Source organism: Capra hircus, chromosome 27 (genome assembly GCF_001704415.2).
Source record: "Capra hircus breed San Clemente chromosome 27, ASM170441v1, whole genome shotgun sequence".
NCBI lineage: Eukaryota > Metazoa > Chordata > Mammalia > Artiodactyla > Bovidae > Capra > Capra hircus.
The window spans coordinates 39,085,991-39,100,855 of NC_030834.1; the positions used below are offsets into that span (position 1 = coordinate 39,085,991).

The window sequence follows — 14,865 nt, forward strand, 5'->3', positions numbered from 1 at the left end:
CCAGAGTCACGAACAAGTCGCTGACCGTTGTGCTGTGTGTTAAGCTTTAGAAACCACCCTGTGTGGCTCTGTAAACAGCAGGCGCAACTTCTGTCTCTCAGAACAGCTTATCACGTTTGTTTGCTTGAATTATTTTAGAAAATCAAAGGAGGCCATTCAAGAATCAGGGAGCATGTCTGTCTTATTTAAGATGGAGTTGGACAGGGAAAGGGGTTCAGTTCGTGTCTACGGTGTTTTCCAAGGCCTTCATCTGTAAGCATCAGTGAACACGTCACAACCCGCCCCCACCCCCACCCCCCACCACCAGAGGAAGCCTCTGAGTCATCACAATTACATGACCAGGCATTTTTCTTTAAGCCGCAGCGTATCCTGTGCTTTTCGGTTTCCCAGGGGTTGGTGTTTTCCACGAATTGGGAGGGTTTGCGCATCGCTGGGAAGCTGTTTGCATAGACACGAATTCCAAAACTATCTTTGGAACCTGAGAGCAACTGCTTGGAGAAACAGTACTCTGAAGTTTCTGGAGAAGATCAGCACCACAGTGCCTTCCGGGGAAGTGGGCTCTCAAGCACACTGAAATCCTCCGGTCGGCCTCTGGATCAGGAAAGACACAAGGATGGATGCAGATGCTCACCCCGCAATGCCCACCCAGACCATCCCCATTTCCAGCCTCCCTTCACTTAGTCCTCGACCAAGTGCTCACTTGTCCAGAGCAAGTGCCTTTGGTCAATTTTAGGGTTAATGTACTCTTTCCCGGAGAAGGCAATGGCAACCCACTCCAGTACTCCTGCCTGGAAAATCCCATGGATGGAGGAGCCTGGTGGGCTGCAGCCCATTGGGTCGCTAAGAGTCGACCCGACAGAGCGACTTCACTCTCACTTTTCCCTTTCATGCACTGGAGAAGGAAATGGCAACCCACTCCAGTGTTCTTGCCTGGAGAATCCCAGGGACGGGGGAGTCTGGTGGGCTGCCATCTCTGGGGTCGCACAGAGTTGGACACGACTGAAGCGACTCAGCAGTACTCTTTCCCTATATAAGGCTATGGGGACAGGATATAGCAGTTGATTTTTACAGTTCTTGCAGGAGGTTACTAAGTTATTTCTGTTGTAAGGCTAACGTGTTAAATCCCTACTTTTTGTCAGGTGCCTCAACGAGCACCACACATCTTTAACTCTTAGCTTTCACGCGATCCTATGAAGGACATCCTGTCACTGGGTGTGTCTTACAAAGGAGGAGCCGCAGCTCAGGGAGATAGGATGTCTTCCCTAAGGCTGCCCAGCCGGAAAGGTTCCCGGCACCCGGGCGGCTCAGCACCCTGTCTCATTTTCCTTGCTGTTGCTCATCACTAAGTCATGTCCGACTCTTTGTGACCACATGGACGGCAGCATACCAGACTCACCTGTCCTTCACTATCTCCTGGAGCTTGCTCAAACTAATGTCAGTTGAGTCAATGATGCCTCAGATCTTGTCTGCTGATGCCCCCTTCTCCTCCTGCCCTCAATCTTTCCCAGCATCAGGGTCTTTTCCAATGAGTCAACTCTTCGCATGTAGTGGCCAAAGTATTGGGGCTTCAGCTTCAACATCAGTCCTACCAATGAACACCCAGGATCTCCTTGCAGTCCAAGGGACTCTCAAGAGTCTTCTTGAACACCACAGTCCAAAAGGATAATTCTTCAGTGCTCAGCCTTATTTAGGGTTCAACTCTCACATCTGTACATGGAAAACCACAGCTTTAACTAGACAGATCTTTGTCAGCAAAATGATGTCTTTGTTTTTTAATATGCGGCCTAGGTCTGTCATAGCTTTTCTTCCAAGGAGCAAGCGTCTTTTAATTTCATGGCTGCAATCACCATCCTCAGTGATTTTGGAGCCTAAGAAAATAAAAGTCTGTCTCTGTTTCCATTGTTTCCCCATCTCTTTGCCATGAAGCGATGGGACTGGATGCCATCTTAGTTTTTTGAATGTTGAGATTCAAGCCTCCTTTTTCACTCTCCTCTTTCACTTTCATCAAGAGGCTGTTTAGTTCTTCTTCTCTTTCTGCCATAAGGGTGGTGTCATCTGCGTATCTGAGGTTGTTGATATTTCTCCTGGCAATCATGACGGCAGCTTGTGGTTCGTCCAGCCTGGCAATTCACATGATGTACCATTTTCTCTGGGGATGATTAAACTCCCCAATCAGGGGGCAGCAGGGTAGCTCACCATTTCGCTGTCCTGAACTTATTATTCTTTAGGGGAACCTGATGGGAACCTCCACACAGAGCAAGCACATTTGGATTTACATGTGCATACAGACGTACAATGAAGCTGCATTTTCAGTGCAGTCATTTTCACTCCATCCTCTCCCTCTGAACAGCTACCTGTGTATTCCAGTCTTCTTAGTAGAAGGCATTGGATGTATGAGACATTAGACAAGTGAAATATATAAACCTGTCAGAAGTCCTATCTTCCAGAAGAACCGGTGGCTTAATTAGTGGCTTAAAAAGGGCAAAATTCCATTAAATTTTGAAGAAACTGTTTTACCACTGTTTGAAATCATTATGTGTGCTGTGATTTGTCACTTAGTTGTGTCCAACTCCTTGTGACCCGATGGACTGTAGCCTGCCAGGCTCCCCGTCCATGGGATTCTCCAGGCAAGAACACTGGAGTGGGTTGCTATACTCTCCTCCGGAGGTTCTTCCCAACCCAGGGATTGAACCCAGGCCTCCCACATTGCAAGCAGATTCTTTCCCATCTGAGCCACCAGGGAAGCCCTGAAATCATTATACTGGCAGGTAAAATGTGCTACTTAAAATGTTAACCGAATGCTGTCCTGCACTGTCTTGCTAGTGTTAAAACCCTGACTGAGGCAGGCTCCTGGCTTTGGCACTAATACAGCCCCGCCCCAGTCTTGCCTTTGCTCAAGTCTTGGGGGTCCACAGCCAACCCTCCCCTGTGGCTCAGCCTCGCTCTGGGCCAGCACCGTGGGCGAGCTCTGTGTCAGGAAGAACATGCAGAGTTTGGGGGTGGCTGGAGGCCCAGGGTGACCTACTCTAGTCTTTCTGTGAGCAACTCCTCTTTAGTTTTTTCTCAGTGAGCTCTATTTTTGACCAGTCTGTCTCCTTGCTACAATGACCAAACCCCGTTCTGAAGATTAAAAGTCCCACATGAAGGTGTAGACAGGATCCCTTCCGGAGGGGCGGGAGGGAGACCTCTGAGGGCGAACCTGGCCCAGGCACCCTCCCCCTGGGGCTCCCTGAAGTCTTGGGCTCCTCAACGTGCAGATGCACCACCCCAGGCTCTGCATCTCACATGGCCTTCCTCCTTCTGGGTCTTTCTAAACATACAGAATTCAAATCAATTAAAAGTCATCAGCCAGGGATACAGTAGTGTTACGCGGCCCTGATGGAAATAACGCATTGGCATTATCGTGAGAGCAGGCAGAAGAAGGGCCCTGCAGCTATCCTTGGAGAGTTCCAGGGGTCTGTGACCTGCCACGGAGACAGCAGCTTTACAGGTACAGTGACACTCACGACCTCAAGATGGGAGGTGCTCTGGTTTATCCCGGTGGCTCTGCGAGACCACGAGGGTCCCAATAAACGAATGATGGAGGCAGGGAGTCAGAGACGTGACCAGTGAAGCAGAGGCTGGTGACATCACAGCTGGAAGGGGCTGCGAGCCACGGGCCGTGGGTGGCCCGCAGAAGCTGAAGGGGGCAGGAAGCAGGAGCTCTCCCGGAGCCTCTGGCAGTGACAGAGCCCCACAGCACCTGGCTGTGAGTCCGGGAAGCCTATGCAGGCTGCTGACCTCAGAGGCTGTGAGAATTCAGGTCGGGTCGGGGGGGAGGCGGTTAGCCTCTAAATTTGTAGTAATTTAACATGGCCAGGGGCCACTAACACAGTACCACGGACCCTGCAGGCATGTGCCTCCAGTTCTGTGCTTTGCCTTCTAAACTGTCCCAGCTGTGCTGTCCCATTTTCCACATATACATCTGAGAGTCAGCCTGTGCGTCGTCAGTGAAGCCTGTGAGTGTGAGCAGGAACACGTTAAATCTGCAGAGCACTTTAGGGGAGAGGGTCTTTGAACCGTACTGAGTCTTCCAGTCCTTGTGCACCATCTGTCTCTGCCGGCTCCAACCCTCCAGGCCACAGAGTCTGCACACCCTTTTCTGCTGGATTTAAACTTACGTATGTCAATGTTGGGGCTTCCCCCGTGGCTCAGAGGTAAAGAATCTTCCTGTCAATGCAGGAGACCTGGGTTCGATGCCAGGGTTGGAAAGATGCCCTGGAGGAGAAAATGACAACCTATTCCAGCATCTTCGCCTGGAGAATCCCATGAACAGAGGAGCCTGGCCACAGTCCAGGGAGTCACAAAGAATCAGGCACAAGTGAGCAACTAAACACCACCACCATCTTAGTGTTGACCGTGTACGACTGAATCCTTGTTTGCCAACAATTTGCTGACCTCACTTATTAATCCTGAGAGCTTTCTGGGGGATTTGCTGCAGTTGTCCACACAGACTCTCATGTGGTCTGAGAACAGAGGTAGCTCCCTCTCTTCCCCGCTATAACCTAAATGTCTTTTAGTTCCTTTTCTTGGCTTATTACTGCACTTACACTTAGTCCGCTCACTATGTCACCGTGGGCAAGGCTCCTCCCTCGGGCAGGAAGGCCCAGGCAGGCAGTCCCGCCTGAGCACAGGAAGTTTATCAGATAACATGTTTCACTTCCCGCCTTGCTCACGGATAGCAGTTAATCCCACAGAGAGAGGCTAATTTCACACAGTGGCCTGATGTTGAGTGCACACCTGGCTCTGTTTCTACATATGATCAGTGGTGGAACCCTGGCAGGACTTGGGGCAGAAACGGGGGCACCCAGGCAGGGCTTCCCGCACCCGGTAGCGGGGAGGGCGAGCCCTCATGCCCGCGCCCTCCACTGGCTCTGCGTTCCAGGAGGACAAGCTGGTACAGAACAGAGCACAGCTGCCTGGCCTCATAAAAGATAATGTCTTCCTCTGAGACATGAGGGAAGGAAGAGGTGACTGATAAACAGAGACACTGTGAATTGGAGAGAAAGCAAACAGGATATTCATTCACAGAGGCTGGAGCTATTAATGACATTGCATACAAAGAAATGTGGACCAGTACTTTGTATATAATTAAGTAAGGTAATTCCTAATTGTTGCCTAGACAAACAGGACTTTGTGGGGGGAATTCCAGCCTTTTCCACTTCATGACTCCAACCACTAATATCTTAAACCTCACACACCAGAGAGAGGTGCAGGTTAAATCATAACAAGGGAAAAAGACCACACCTGAACTTGCAAATATATCTGCTGTTTATTTGCATATTATAATTCTATTGGCTTAAACTAACAGAGCATTCCCAGGTGGCTCAGTGGCAAAGAATCTGCCTGCAATGTAGGAGATGCAGATTTGATTCTTGGGTTGGGAAGATCTCCTGGAGAAGGAAACAGCAACCCACTCTGGTATTCTTGCCTGGGAAGTTCCATGGACAGAGGAGCCTAACGGGCTACAGTCCACAAGGTCACAGAAGAATTGGCATGACTTAGTGACTAAACAACAGCAGTAGCGGGAGGAGAAGGGAGGCTGGGTACTTAGCAGATGTAAAATAGTGACGCAAGTAACCAACGATGCTACCCTCATCAGACAGTAATGCTTTGGAGTGACCACGGGTTGTGGGTCAAAGTAAAAATAGAAAGAGTAAGAAACAATTTCAATTTCAATAATAATGGGGAAAAAAATGACTTAAAAAACCCCCTCAAACTCTGCATTTAATACACAGAAATAAGGGCAAGTAATGTTACAGATAGACATGCATAGATAATAACATATCCAAACGGGATTAAACGAACATGTCTCTCAGTAAGTAGACCCATCTGTGAAAACAATCACGGAATTCCTTTGGCTTTTAAACCATCGCTAACATAGGTCACATTAATTCTCGGTCAAGCACAGAAGAAAGAGCATTTGACTGTGAGAACATGCACTGGGCGTTCTCATTCCAAGTCTGCTCTAATCTTACATCTTCTCGTGGCCGTGAGCTCTTTACCTGGAAACCTACCTGCTCATCCTCCTGGGGACCATCAGGGCTGGAGGCGAGGACCATCAGGGGAGAGAGGGCGGGACTAACACGGACCTGCCGGCCACTCAGCCTGGGGCGAGCACCCGGGACGCGCATGCGTACTGTGCGGACGCGGAGGCTTACCCACTCGAAGGACAGGATCCAGCAGCCGCGCGCTATGCCCAGCAGCACGCTCAGGGTGCGGCGCGGCTTCCCGGCCAGCACGTGCGTGGTGCTACCACACACCTCCCGCGCCAGTGAGAAGCCCTTCAGTTTGTTCACGACCTGGATCACCACGCTGTACTTTCTGTGAAGCGGGGAGAAAAATCAACACACAGTTGGATGTGTTTCCTATGCATAAACATCAAGGGGATTACAAAGAACTAAAATGTAAAAAAACTAGGAAAAAATGTACACTGATTTCTTCTGTGGTTCTCGTTTCCCTGCAATTCATAACTTGAAATCTAGGGGAAATAAATTTCAGATCTCAACTCCAACTGTCTGTTCTAGTGGCTAAGAAACAGCGGTTCCGGGGGCAGCGGCCAGCCCCCTGCACGAGGCCTCCTCGACACCCAGACCCGGTAGTGTGTACTTTTGAGTCCTGTCGGACTTAGTTTTTGCACTGTCAGAACCAAGATCCTCACTTATTTTAAAAATGAAACGTTTATCAAGAGTCAAACATATAATTTTATATGTCTTGTTTATTAAAACTTCGGATTAAACTTCAGGGCAAATTTCACAAAGCTCATCACTGTTTATCTTCTGATTTGTCATTCCATTAATGCCTTAAGTACCCTTTTTCCTCTTTAAATATTTCTCTTCCCTAACTTTCTTCCCAAATCACTCTTCATATTCCCTTTCTTCCTTCTACGATCACCTTTCTATCATGCCTTTAACGTTGACATGTTGCTTTTCCCCCTCTCTGCCAGCAGCTTTGGGAAATCCCTGCCAAAACATGAACACCACGTAGGCTTTCTGAGCCACACTGTGACGTGCACAGTGAGTTAAGAAACTTTTCGTCTCCAAAAATTACATTCCAAAAGGAAAGAGGCAGTTTTGTCCATGATTACGCACATTGTTTCCAACTATCTCCTGCTTATATTATGGCATTTCTCAGTTATGATGATCTGGGCTTTGCCGATCACAAGACCTATTTCTTCACTTGTGAAATACAAGGCCTGACCTCTACCCTGGTGAGAATTTTCCAGGGATCCCCAGGGTGTAGCAGATGGATGAGTCAGGACCGGACACATCACTTTAACCAGAGGATATATGCTTATTGGAGTTGCAGATAATATTTAAATCGGGGGAGGGGTACAAAATGCAAATAAAACAATAGCAAAAAGAAGTGAAAACCTCTAAGCCAGATGCTCTCTAGAAACCTGTTCCTCCATATCTATGATTTTGTCATTCCAAGTCTCGGGAGCTTATAGCTCTTCACTGGATGTGCTAATCAATAACAAGGATCCTTGCAAAACACGGCTAATCAATATGACCTTAGAACATCTAAGTCTTGTTCTTACCTTCTGACAAGTATTTGTGGGGCAGGAATGAATCAAAAAGAGATTCAAAATGGCCTAAATGAAGAGTTTGATTTTCAAACCTTCGATTGAGAAAATAGTTAGCTATCAGTATTTTTTTGTTTTTCAAATTTGGGGCAAAAATATAGACTTTTAAAAATGTTAGACCAATATTCAATTATTCGTTTCTGTATTAAACTATTTAGGATGACCGATGTATTTCACAAGAGGTAAAAAGAACTTGTGAGCATGCTTCTTTTTCACTAGATAACACGTGGGTTTTGAAGGACCAGTCCTTTTCACTTCATGCCACAGGTGGGACGGGATCCTGCTACCCAGAGTCTTGGAAGCATGCACTTTCTGCAGCCTATTTTTCACTGAGATGTCCCAGTGTTTTGATGGATATCTTAAAGCCCTAAAATTTCTGCTATTAAAAAAAAATTTTTTTTCCTCTTTAAATAAAAATTCAAAAATCTGTTGCAAAGAATAAGGCATGGTATTTTTTTTCGATGTGCAACATTGTGCTAATGTTTAAGGGAGATGATAAGAGTGCGCTAGGGAGCTGTGAATGCTTCCAGCAGATGTGCAGACAGCTGCTTTACCACAGTGGTTGAAAGCGACCCACTAAAGCATTTCTTTAAGATCTTGAAGGGAAGTGCTTCCACCAGCGAGGCTCCACTTACGGGGCCTTCACGGGGTGGGGGTTGTGGACTCGCAGAGCCATGCAGATCAAGCCGAGCAAGAGGAGCGGCAAACACTAAAACGCCTCTAAATGCCGTCCAAGCCGCTCAAAGGTCTTCGTGGTGAACCGTTCACAGCCTTTTCACCACCTCTCTTATTTCCAGTGCTCTTCTGACTCCAGTATTAATTACAGAGAGCAATATGGACACAGCACAGACGTGAGGGCTGCCCAAGTGCCAGCAGTTTATGAACGAAAAGTCCAAACTCTGTATCGAGGAGAAAGTTATCAAAACAACGAGTACTTACTCAGATGGCATGCTTGTCATGACTAATGTTCTTGTTGGCTACGGATGTCAAAAGAGAAGGAACAAAAAACAGTCAAAAATATAAAAAGTATTTTTCCCACAGAAATAAACTTTGTTTTCTGAAAAGTTACATCACTTAAAAGTAAACATTTAAGCATATATCAAAGGAAAAAAACTTTATATTCCTGGAAAAAAAAAATAGCCCAGAAGAGAGAAATCCAGATACTATCCCCAAACCAATCCAAAATAATCCAGGACATGAGGTGGAAGAGAAAAAAACAGTTTCCCTCCAGAAATTCATTCTACCAGTTGCCTAGTGGGCCTCCACAGGTGCCAAACTGTTAATACGCTTCCAAGGAAGCAGAGCGTAAGAGACGTTTTTCTTGCATGCTTAGAAACCATTTTTCCTGAGGCTTCTAGGCAACCATATTCTTAGTCTCAGATGTAAGTACACAATAATGTTCAAGCTTCTGCTACCTGACTTAAGCAGGTTCTTTCATCCCTTCCACACAAGCACAGATAATGGAACTGCTTATTTGTGTATTGGCATCTCCTATTAATTGCAACTGCAAATTTTTGAAAATAAAAATTAAAACCTTTTTACTTATGCATGCTGCTAGCAAAGAATTAAATGTTTCAGAAATACATAATTAGACATATAAATTTCCCTGTAGTTCCTACCAACTAGAAATGACTACTGTTTTATAGTTTGATATACATTAGGGCAAATGTTCTTTTATCAGAAAAAAAATACCTTTATTTATTTACTTTTGTCTGTGCCGGGTCTTCATTGTGGTATGCAGGCTTAGTTGCCCTACATCATGTGGGATCTTAGTTCACCAACCAGGGATCAAACCTACATTCCCTGAACTGGAAGGCAGGTTCTTAACCACTGGACCACCAGGGAAGTCCCCTAAATGTTCTCTTTATTTAAAAAACAAATGTGAATGCACACTATTCTTACACTCTTTCAGGTCATGTGATATGCCTGAAACGGAACCAGCTGCTCAGTATGACCTCGAAACCATCACGGCACACAAAGCAGTGCCTTGAATGGTCCTGTGAATGAGAAGGAACCAAAGGTGCCCAAAGGACCCAGGGGGACACATGGGGACTCAGGGCCTCTGTGCCACATGGGGGTATTGAGAGACAGTGAAGGAAGGGACAAGGTGAATGAAAAAGATACTCGGAGGAAGACCTCAGAAACAGCACAGAGCTAGCCAACAATGGACAACCATCATCCTGTGTTTTTGGTTTCCCTTCAGAACATCCTTTGTCATCTCTCCTCTGTCCTGGATATAAGTGGAACGTGAGCACGGCTCCCTGGGTTGAGTCTGGAGACAAGGCCTTTATGCAGGTGTAAGATTCTGGCTTCAGTGTCATCCTAGAATGAGGACTACACAGAGCCAGCGACATGGCCAACCCCAAGTAAAACCCTGCAGAGGTCATTCCAAGGCATTTACTTTCTTCTAGGGACCCATCCAGAAGCAGCCTGTAGGACGTCATCGGTGGGAAGCGCTCATTCCTAGAATGAAGGCGTGAAGTGGGGCAGGCAGAGGAAGCGCTCCTGACTTCTGATCAACAGGCTCCTTCTCCATGACTAACTGCACCTCAGGCTGCTTCTCTTTCTTAACTGCACTCACTCCCCAGGAGCCCTCACATGGCTTCAGGGCTTTCTGCAGGAGCAAAAGGCCTACAGCCCCAACTTCCCATTTCTAGCTAAGACCCACTCCGTGAGGCCAAGACTCAGACTCTCCTCCTATCTGACATCTCCATCTGGAGGTCTAGTAAGGGTCTCAGATGTGACATGTCCAAAACCAAGCTACTGTTCTTTTCAGGGAACTATGCAAGAAAAAGAAATTCAAATTGCAAAGGAAGAAATCAAACTGTCTCTCTTCACAGATGAGAAGATCTTACAGGCAGAAAACTCTATGAAGAAGCCATAAAAAAATGTTAGGACAAATGAATTCAGCAAATTTGCAGGAAACAAAAAAAGCACAAAACTTATTTGTATTTCTATACCTTAGTAATGAACAATCAGAAAAGGAAACTAAGAAACCAATTCCATTTATCAGCACCAAAAATAATAAAATACTTAGGAATAAATTTAACAAAGATAACGCAAGCCTTGTACACTGAAAATTTTTTTAATTGCTAAAAGAAATCAAACATGACCTAAATAAATGGAAAGACAGTCTGTGTTCATGAATTGGAAGACTTAATATTATTGATGACAATACTTGCCACAGCAGATTCAATGCAGTCTCTACCAAAATTCCAATGGCAATATTTGTAGAAATGGAAAAATCCATCCTAAAATCCATATGGAATTCCAAGGAAACATAAATAGCCAAAACAATCTTGAAAAAGAACCACAAGATGGAGATCTCACACTTTCTGATTTCAAAATTTACTACACAATTATAGCACTCAGATTGTATAGTACTGCATAGGGATAGATGTGAATACAGAATTGAAAGTCTGGAAATAAACCTTCACATCTATGGTCAACTATTTTTGACAAGGTTGCCAAGATTGTTCATGGATAGTCTCTTCAACAAATGATGCGGAGAGAACTGGATAACCACACATGAAATAATAAACCTGGATCTTTACCTTACACTATAGAAAAAAATTAACTCAAAATAGATCTAATTTGAGAGCAGAAGCTATAAAACTCTTGGAAGAAAACATAGGGAAAAATATTCATGACACTGGTTCCTTAAATTATGGCACCAAAAGCAGAGGCAAAAAAGATAATTAAATAAATTGGACTTCATCAAAATTAACAACTTTTTTTTGGCATCAGAAAACACTATCAAGAGAGTGAAAAGATAGCCCAAAAGATGGGAGAAAATATGTGCTAATTATACATTTGACAAGGGTTTACAAGAACTTCTACAACTCAACAAAAAGAGGACAACTCATTTTAAATATGCGCAAATAACTTGAACAGACATTTCTCTAAAGAAAATAAGCAAATGGCCCGTAGCACGTGAAAATACACTCTAAACCACTAGTCATTTGGGAAATTCAAATGAGATACCAGACCTAATGAGATACCACTTTATAGCTACTAGGATGGTTACAATAACAACAACAGCAATAAAAACCCCCAAAACAGCAAGTGTTGATGAGGGCTTGTGCTGGAAGCCACACGCCTTTTGGCTGGAATATAAAATGATGCAGCCGCAGTGGGAAACATCTGGTGGCTCCTCAAAAAGTGAAACAGAGAATTACCACAGGGCCAGCAAATTTACTCCTGGCATGTATCAAAATGAATTGAAAAACAAGGACTCATACACTTGTATGTGAATTTTCACAAGAGCCAAAAGGTGAAAACAACCCATGCCCATCAGTAGATAAAAGGGTAGACAAAGTTTGGAATGTACGTACAATGCAACATTATTCATCCATAAAAACAAATGAAGTTCTCACATATACAACATGGATGACTCTTGAAAACATGCTAAGAGAAAAAAAGCTCGATATAAAAGGATGCACTCTGTATAATTCTATTTACAAAATTTCTAGAAAAGGTAAGCTTGTAGAGATAGAAGTAGACCAGAAGTTACTAGGGGCTGCAGCGAAAAGATAACACGCAACCCAGCGTTCACTGGAGCACTGTTTACAATCGCCAGGGCGTGGAAGCAACCTAAATGTCCACAGAGGAATGGATAAAGACGTGGTCCATACATACAATGGAATGTTATTCATTCATTAAGAAAGGATGAAATCATGCCACCTACAGCAACCTGGACGGACCCAGAGTGTGTCATATTGAGTGAAGTAAGTTAGACAAAGAAGGAGAAATGTCCATATGACATCACTTATATGTGGAATCTAAAAAGAAACTATAGAACTGAACTTATAAAACAGAAAGAGACTCACAGACATAGAAAATGAGCTTATGGTTTCCGGGGCAGGGAGGAACAGTTCGGGACTTGGGGAAGGCCAGGCACACTCTGCTATATTTGAAATGGATAACCAACAAGGACCCCGTAACAGCACAGGGAACTCTGCTCGATGTTACCTGGCAGCCTGGATGGGAGAGGGGTTTGGGGGAGAAAGGATACATGTGTGTGTCTGGCTGACCCTTTGCTGTTCACCTGAAACTATCACAACGTTGTTAATCGGCTATACTCCACTACAAAACGTTTTTGGTGTTAAAAAAAAAAAAAAGTACTTACTAGGGGACAGGGTGAGGTGGGAACTGGGGGTTATTAAAAACCCTAAGGGTTTTTGGGGAGCTAGGGTCTTCCAAGCATGTTCTTTTCAGGCCCTGAACTTTCCTTCACCACACCCTCTTATCAGTAAAATGGCTCTACTAAACTGTGGGGGAGCAAACACAAATTTGGTTTGGGAACGCGTGGACAATTCTTTCACTTTTCCTCTATTTGAAAATCTTCATAAGAGCAAGTTTTAACTGTTATCAGGTGAACATTCTGTGAACTGGCAAGGCATATAACCACCACTGTAAAAACCACTTAGAGGGTCAATTATCAATTTACCCCTTACAGTACTTGCAGCGCAGCAAGCATTCAGCATGCTCTGCTGAGCAGAATAAAAGCTCTGTGCACAGAAGTCAAGGTATTTTTCCTCCTCTTAGAATGCCATCACTGCCGGAAAATACCTTCTACCAGGCAATTATCCAGAAAGAATATATGAAGCATAAAAGATACAATCAGATGCTAGGAGACCCAGAAGAAGACTGCAACTCAGTACATCTTTTTGCAGCTCACTTGTTCGTGACTTCATATATGACGGCCACTTGGCCTTTCCCTACCTCGTGTGTCTCATCTAAGAAACCAGACAATGAAGTAGTCCTACAGGGCTAAGTGATTAATTACTCTGCTGAAAGCAGACATGAATCCGAGCAGCTTTGTAAACTATAACCTTCACAGTATGTGATTTCATGAGAATACATTTCCTAACTTGGTCGTTTATCTATGTAACCTTTGCTACATGTCACCTTTCAACGAAAGTAATAAAAATGGGGAGAAACTTCAGCCGTTTTCTTCTCTCCTAATGATGGTAGCCTGGCCCTAAGCTACACGTAGGGTGACAGCCACAGGGCACAAAGCTAATGAGGATCGGTACATCTTAGTTAACGTTATTTGAAAAGACAAAAAAAAAAAAAAAAAGATGGGTTAACCTCTGTTCGAACCAACCAGTCAGTGTTGAAAAATGAAATGGTCCTTCAAGACTGAGACCTGGATCTCCCTGTCCTGTAAGAGGCATTCCCATTCTATGAAAAGTTGATTCTCCAAAACAAACTTGAACTTGACCTGGTCCCTGTGCTCTGGAACCTAGAAGGCTGGGTAAGAACTCTTCCCACCCTTTCAGGTTCTTGGGAAAGCGCAGCAGAAGGGCCCACGCTCCCCTCCGCTGCTCTGAAACCACGGCCAGCCGGCGCCCTTCCTCAGAGGCTTGGAAAAGCCCATCTCCTGCCTCCCCGGGGTTCCCACCAGACTCACTAACGACCCCCTTGCTCACCTGCCTCGGGAGCCCCAGGCCACTGCCTTTCCTCTGCAGGGCTCCCCACTCTCCTGTCACATTAGTCTGAAAAGAATGGGCTTGACTGTCTCGTGCATTTGTTTTCACAGATCTGGGGCTGGGCCTCGCATGGGACTGGCCCCGCTTCCCCGCCCAGGTAACCCTGGCTGAAGGCATCTTCGGGACCCTTTCTGAGTGGGGACTCAGGGTCCCAGCATTGGGACCAGGTCAAGTCCTGGAGTCTGGACTCTAGTCCAGCAATACCATGGTAAGGGTTTGATGTTTACTGACTTTCTGAGTGTTCACTCTGGTGCCTGTTTCTTTTGGTTTCACGGTCTGACCACTTGGTGATCTCTGCAAATGGGTTGATGGTTCACAGAGACCTTTGTTCCCTGACAGATGACAGAGTTTTTTCTGCTTGTTTTTCTACTTCCAGCTCAAAACTATTAACAATTTCATGCCACCAGGGAGTAGATATCTGGACTAAATTTTGGATTTCCGTATTTATGCCATGAGAGAAATTTTTAGCTACGAGTGAAATTTTAAAATTGAAATTACAAGCTCTGCGTGTGTTCTGTGTGTATGTGTGTCCATGCCTGTAATCCAGAAAGGCCCCTCTCATCCTGAGAAAAGCATCTTGAGATGGTGTTACCAACTGAGATTTTAAAATCTCCTGAAGAAGCTGCTGGCTTAGAAATGAAGTGCCTACAAACCGAATATTCCTAAAATTCCCAAATATTATGGAAATTGAACTCCCAGTATTTTAAACAGTGCCAAAAAAGAAAAAAATACTTAAAAGAAAAATTG

The 14,865-nt window shown here is 45.0% G+C and overlaps 1 protein-coding gene across 3 annotated transcripts in view; it reads right to left on the reverse strand.

The window, feature by feature from the left end:
• Positions 1 to 14,865, reverse strand: part of MCPH1 (microcephalin 1) — a 229,369-nt gene that overhangs the window by 148,547 nt on the left and 65,957 nt on the right. For all 3 annotated transcript variants that reach the window (XM_018041974.1, XM_018041973.1, XM_018041975.1), the window contains 2 exons: positions 8,564 to 8,601; positions 6,201 to 6,363 (listed from right to left, as the gene is read on the reverse strand). In XM_018041974.1, the coding sequence (XP_017897463.1) occupies positions 6,201 to 6,363; positions 8,564 to 8,601 (201 nt within the window). The remainder of the gene's footprint in view (positions 1 to 6,200; positions 6,364 to 8,563; positions 8,602 to 14,865) is intronic.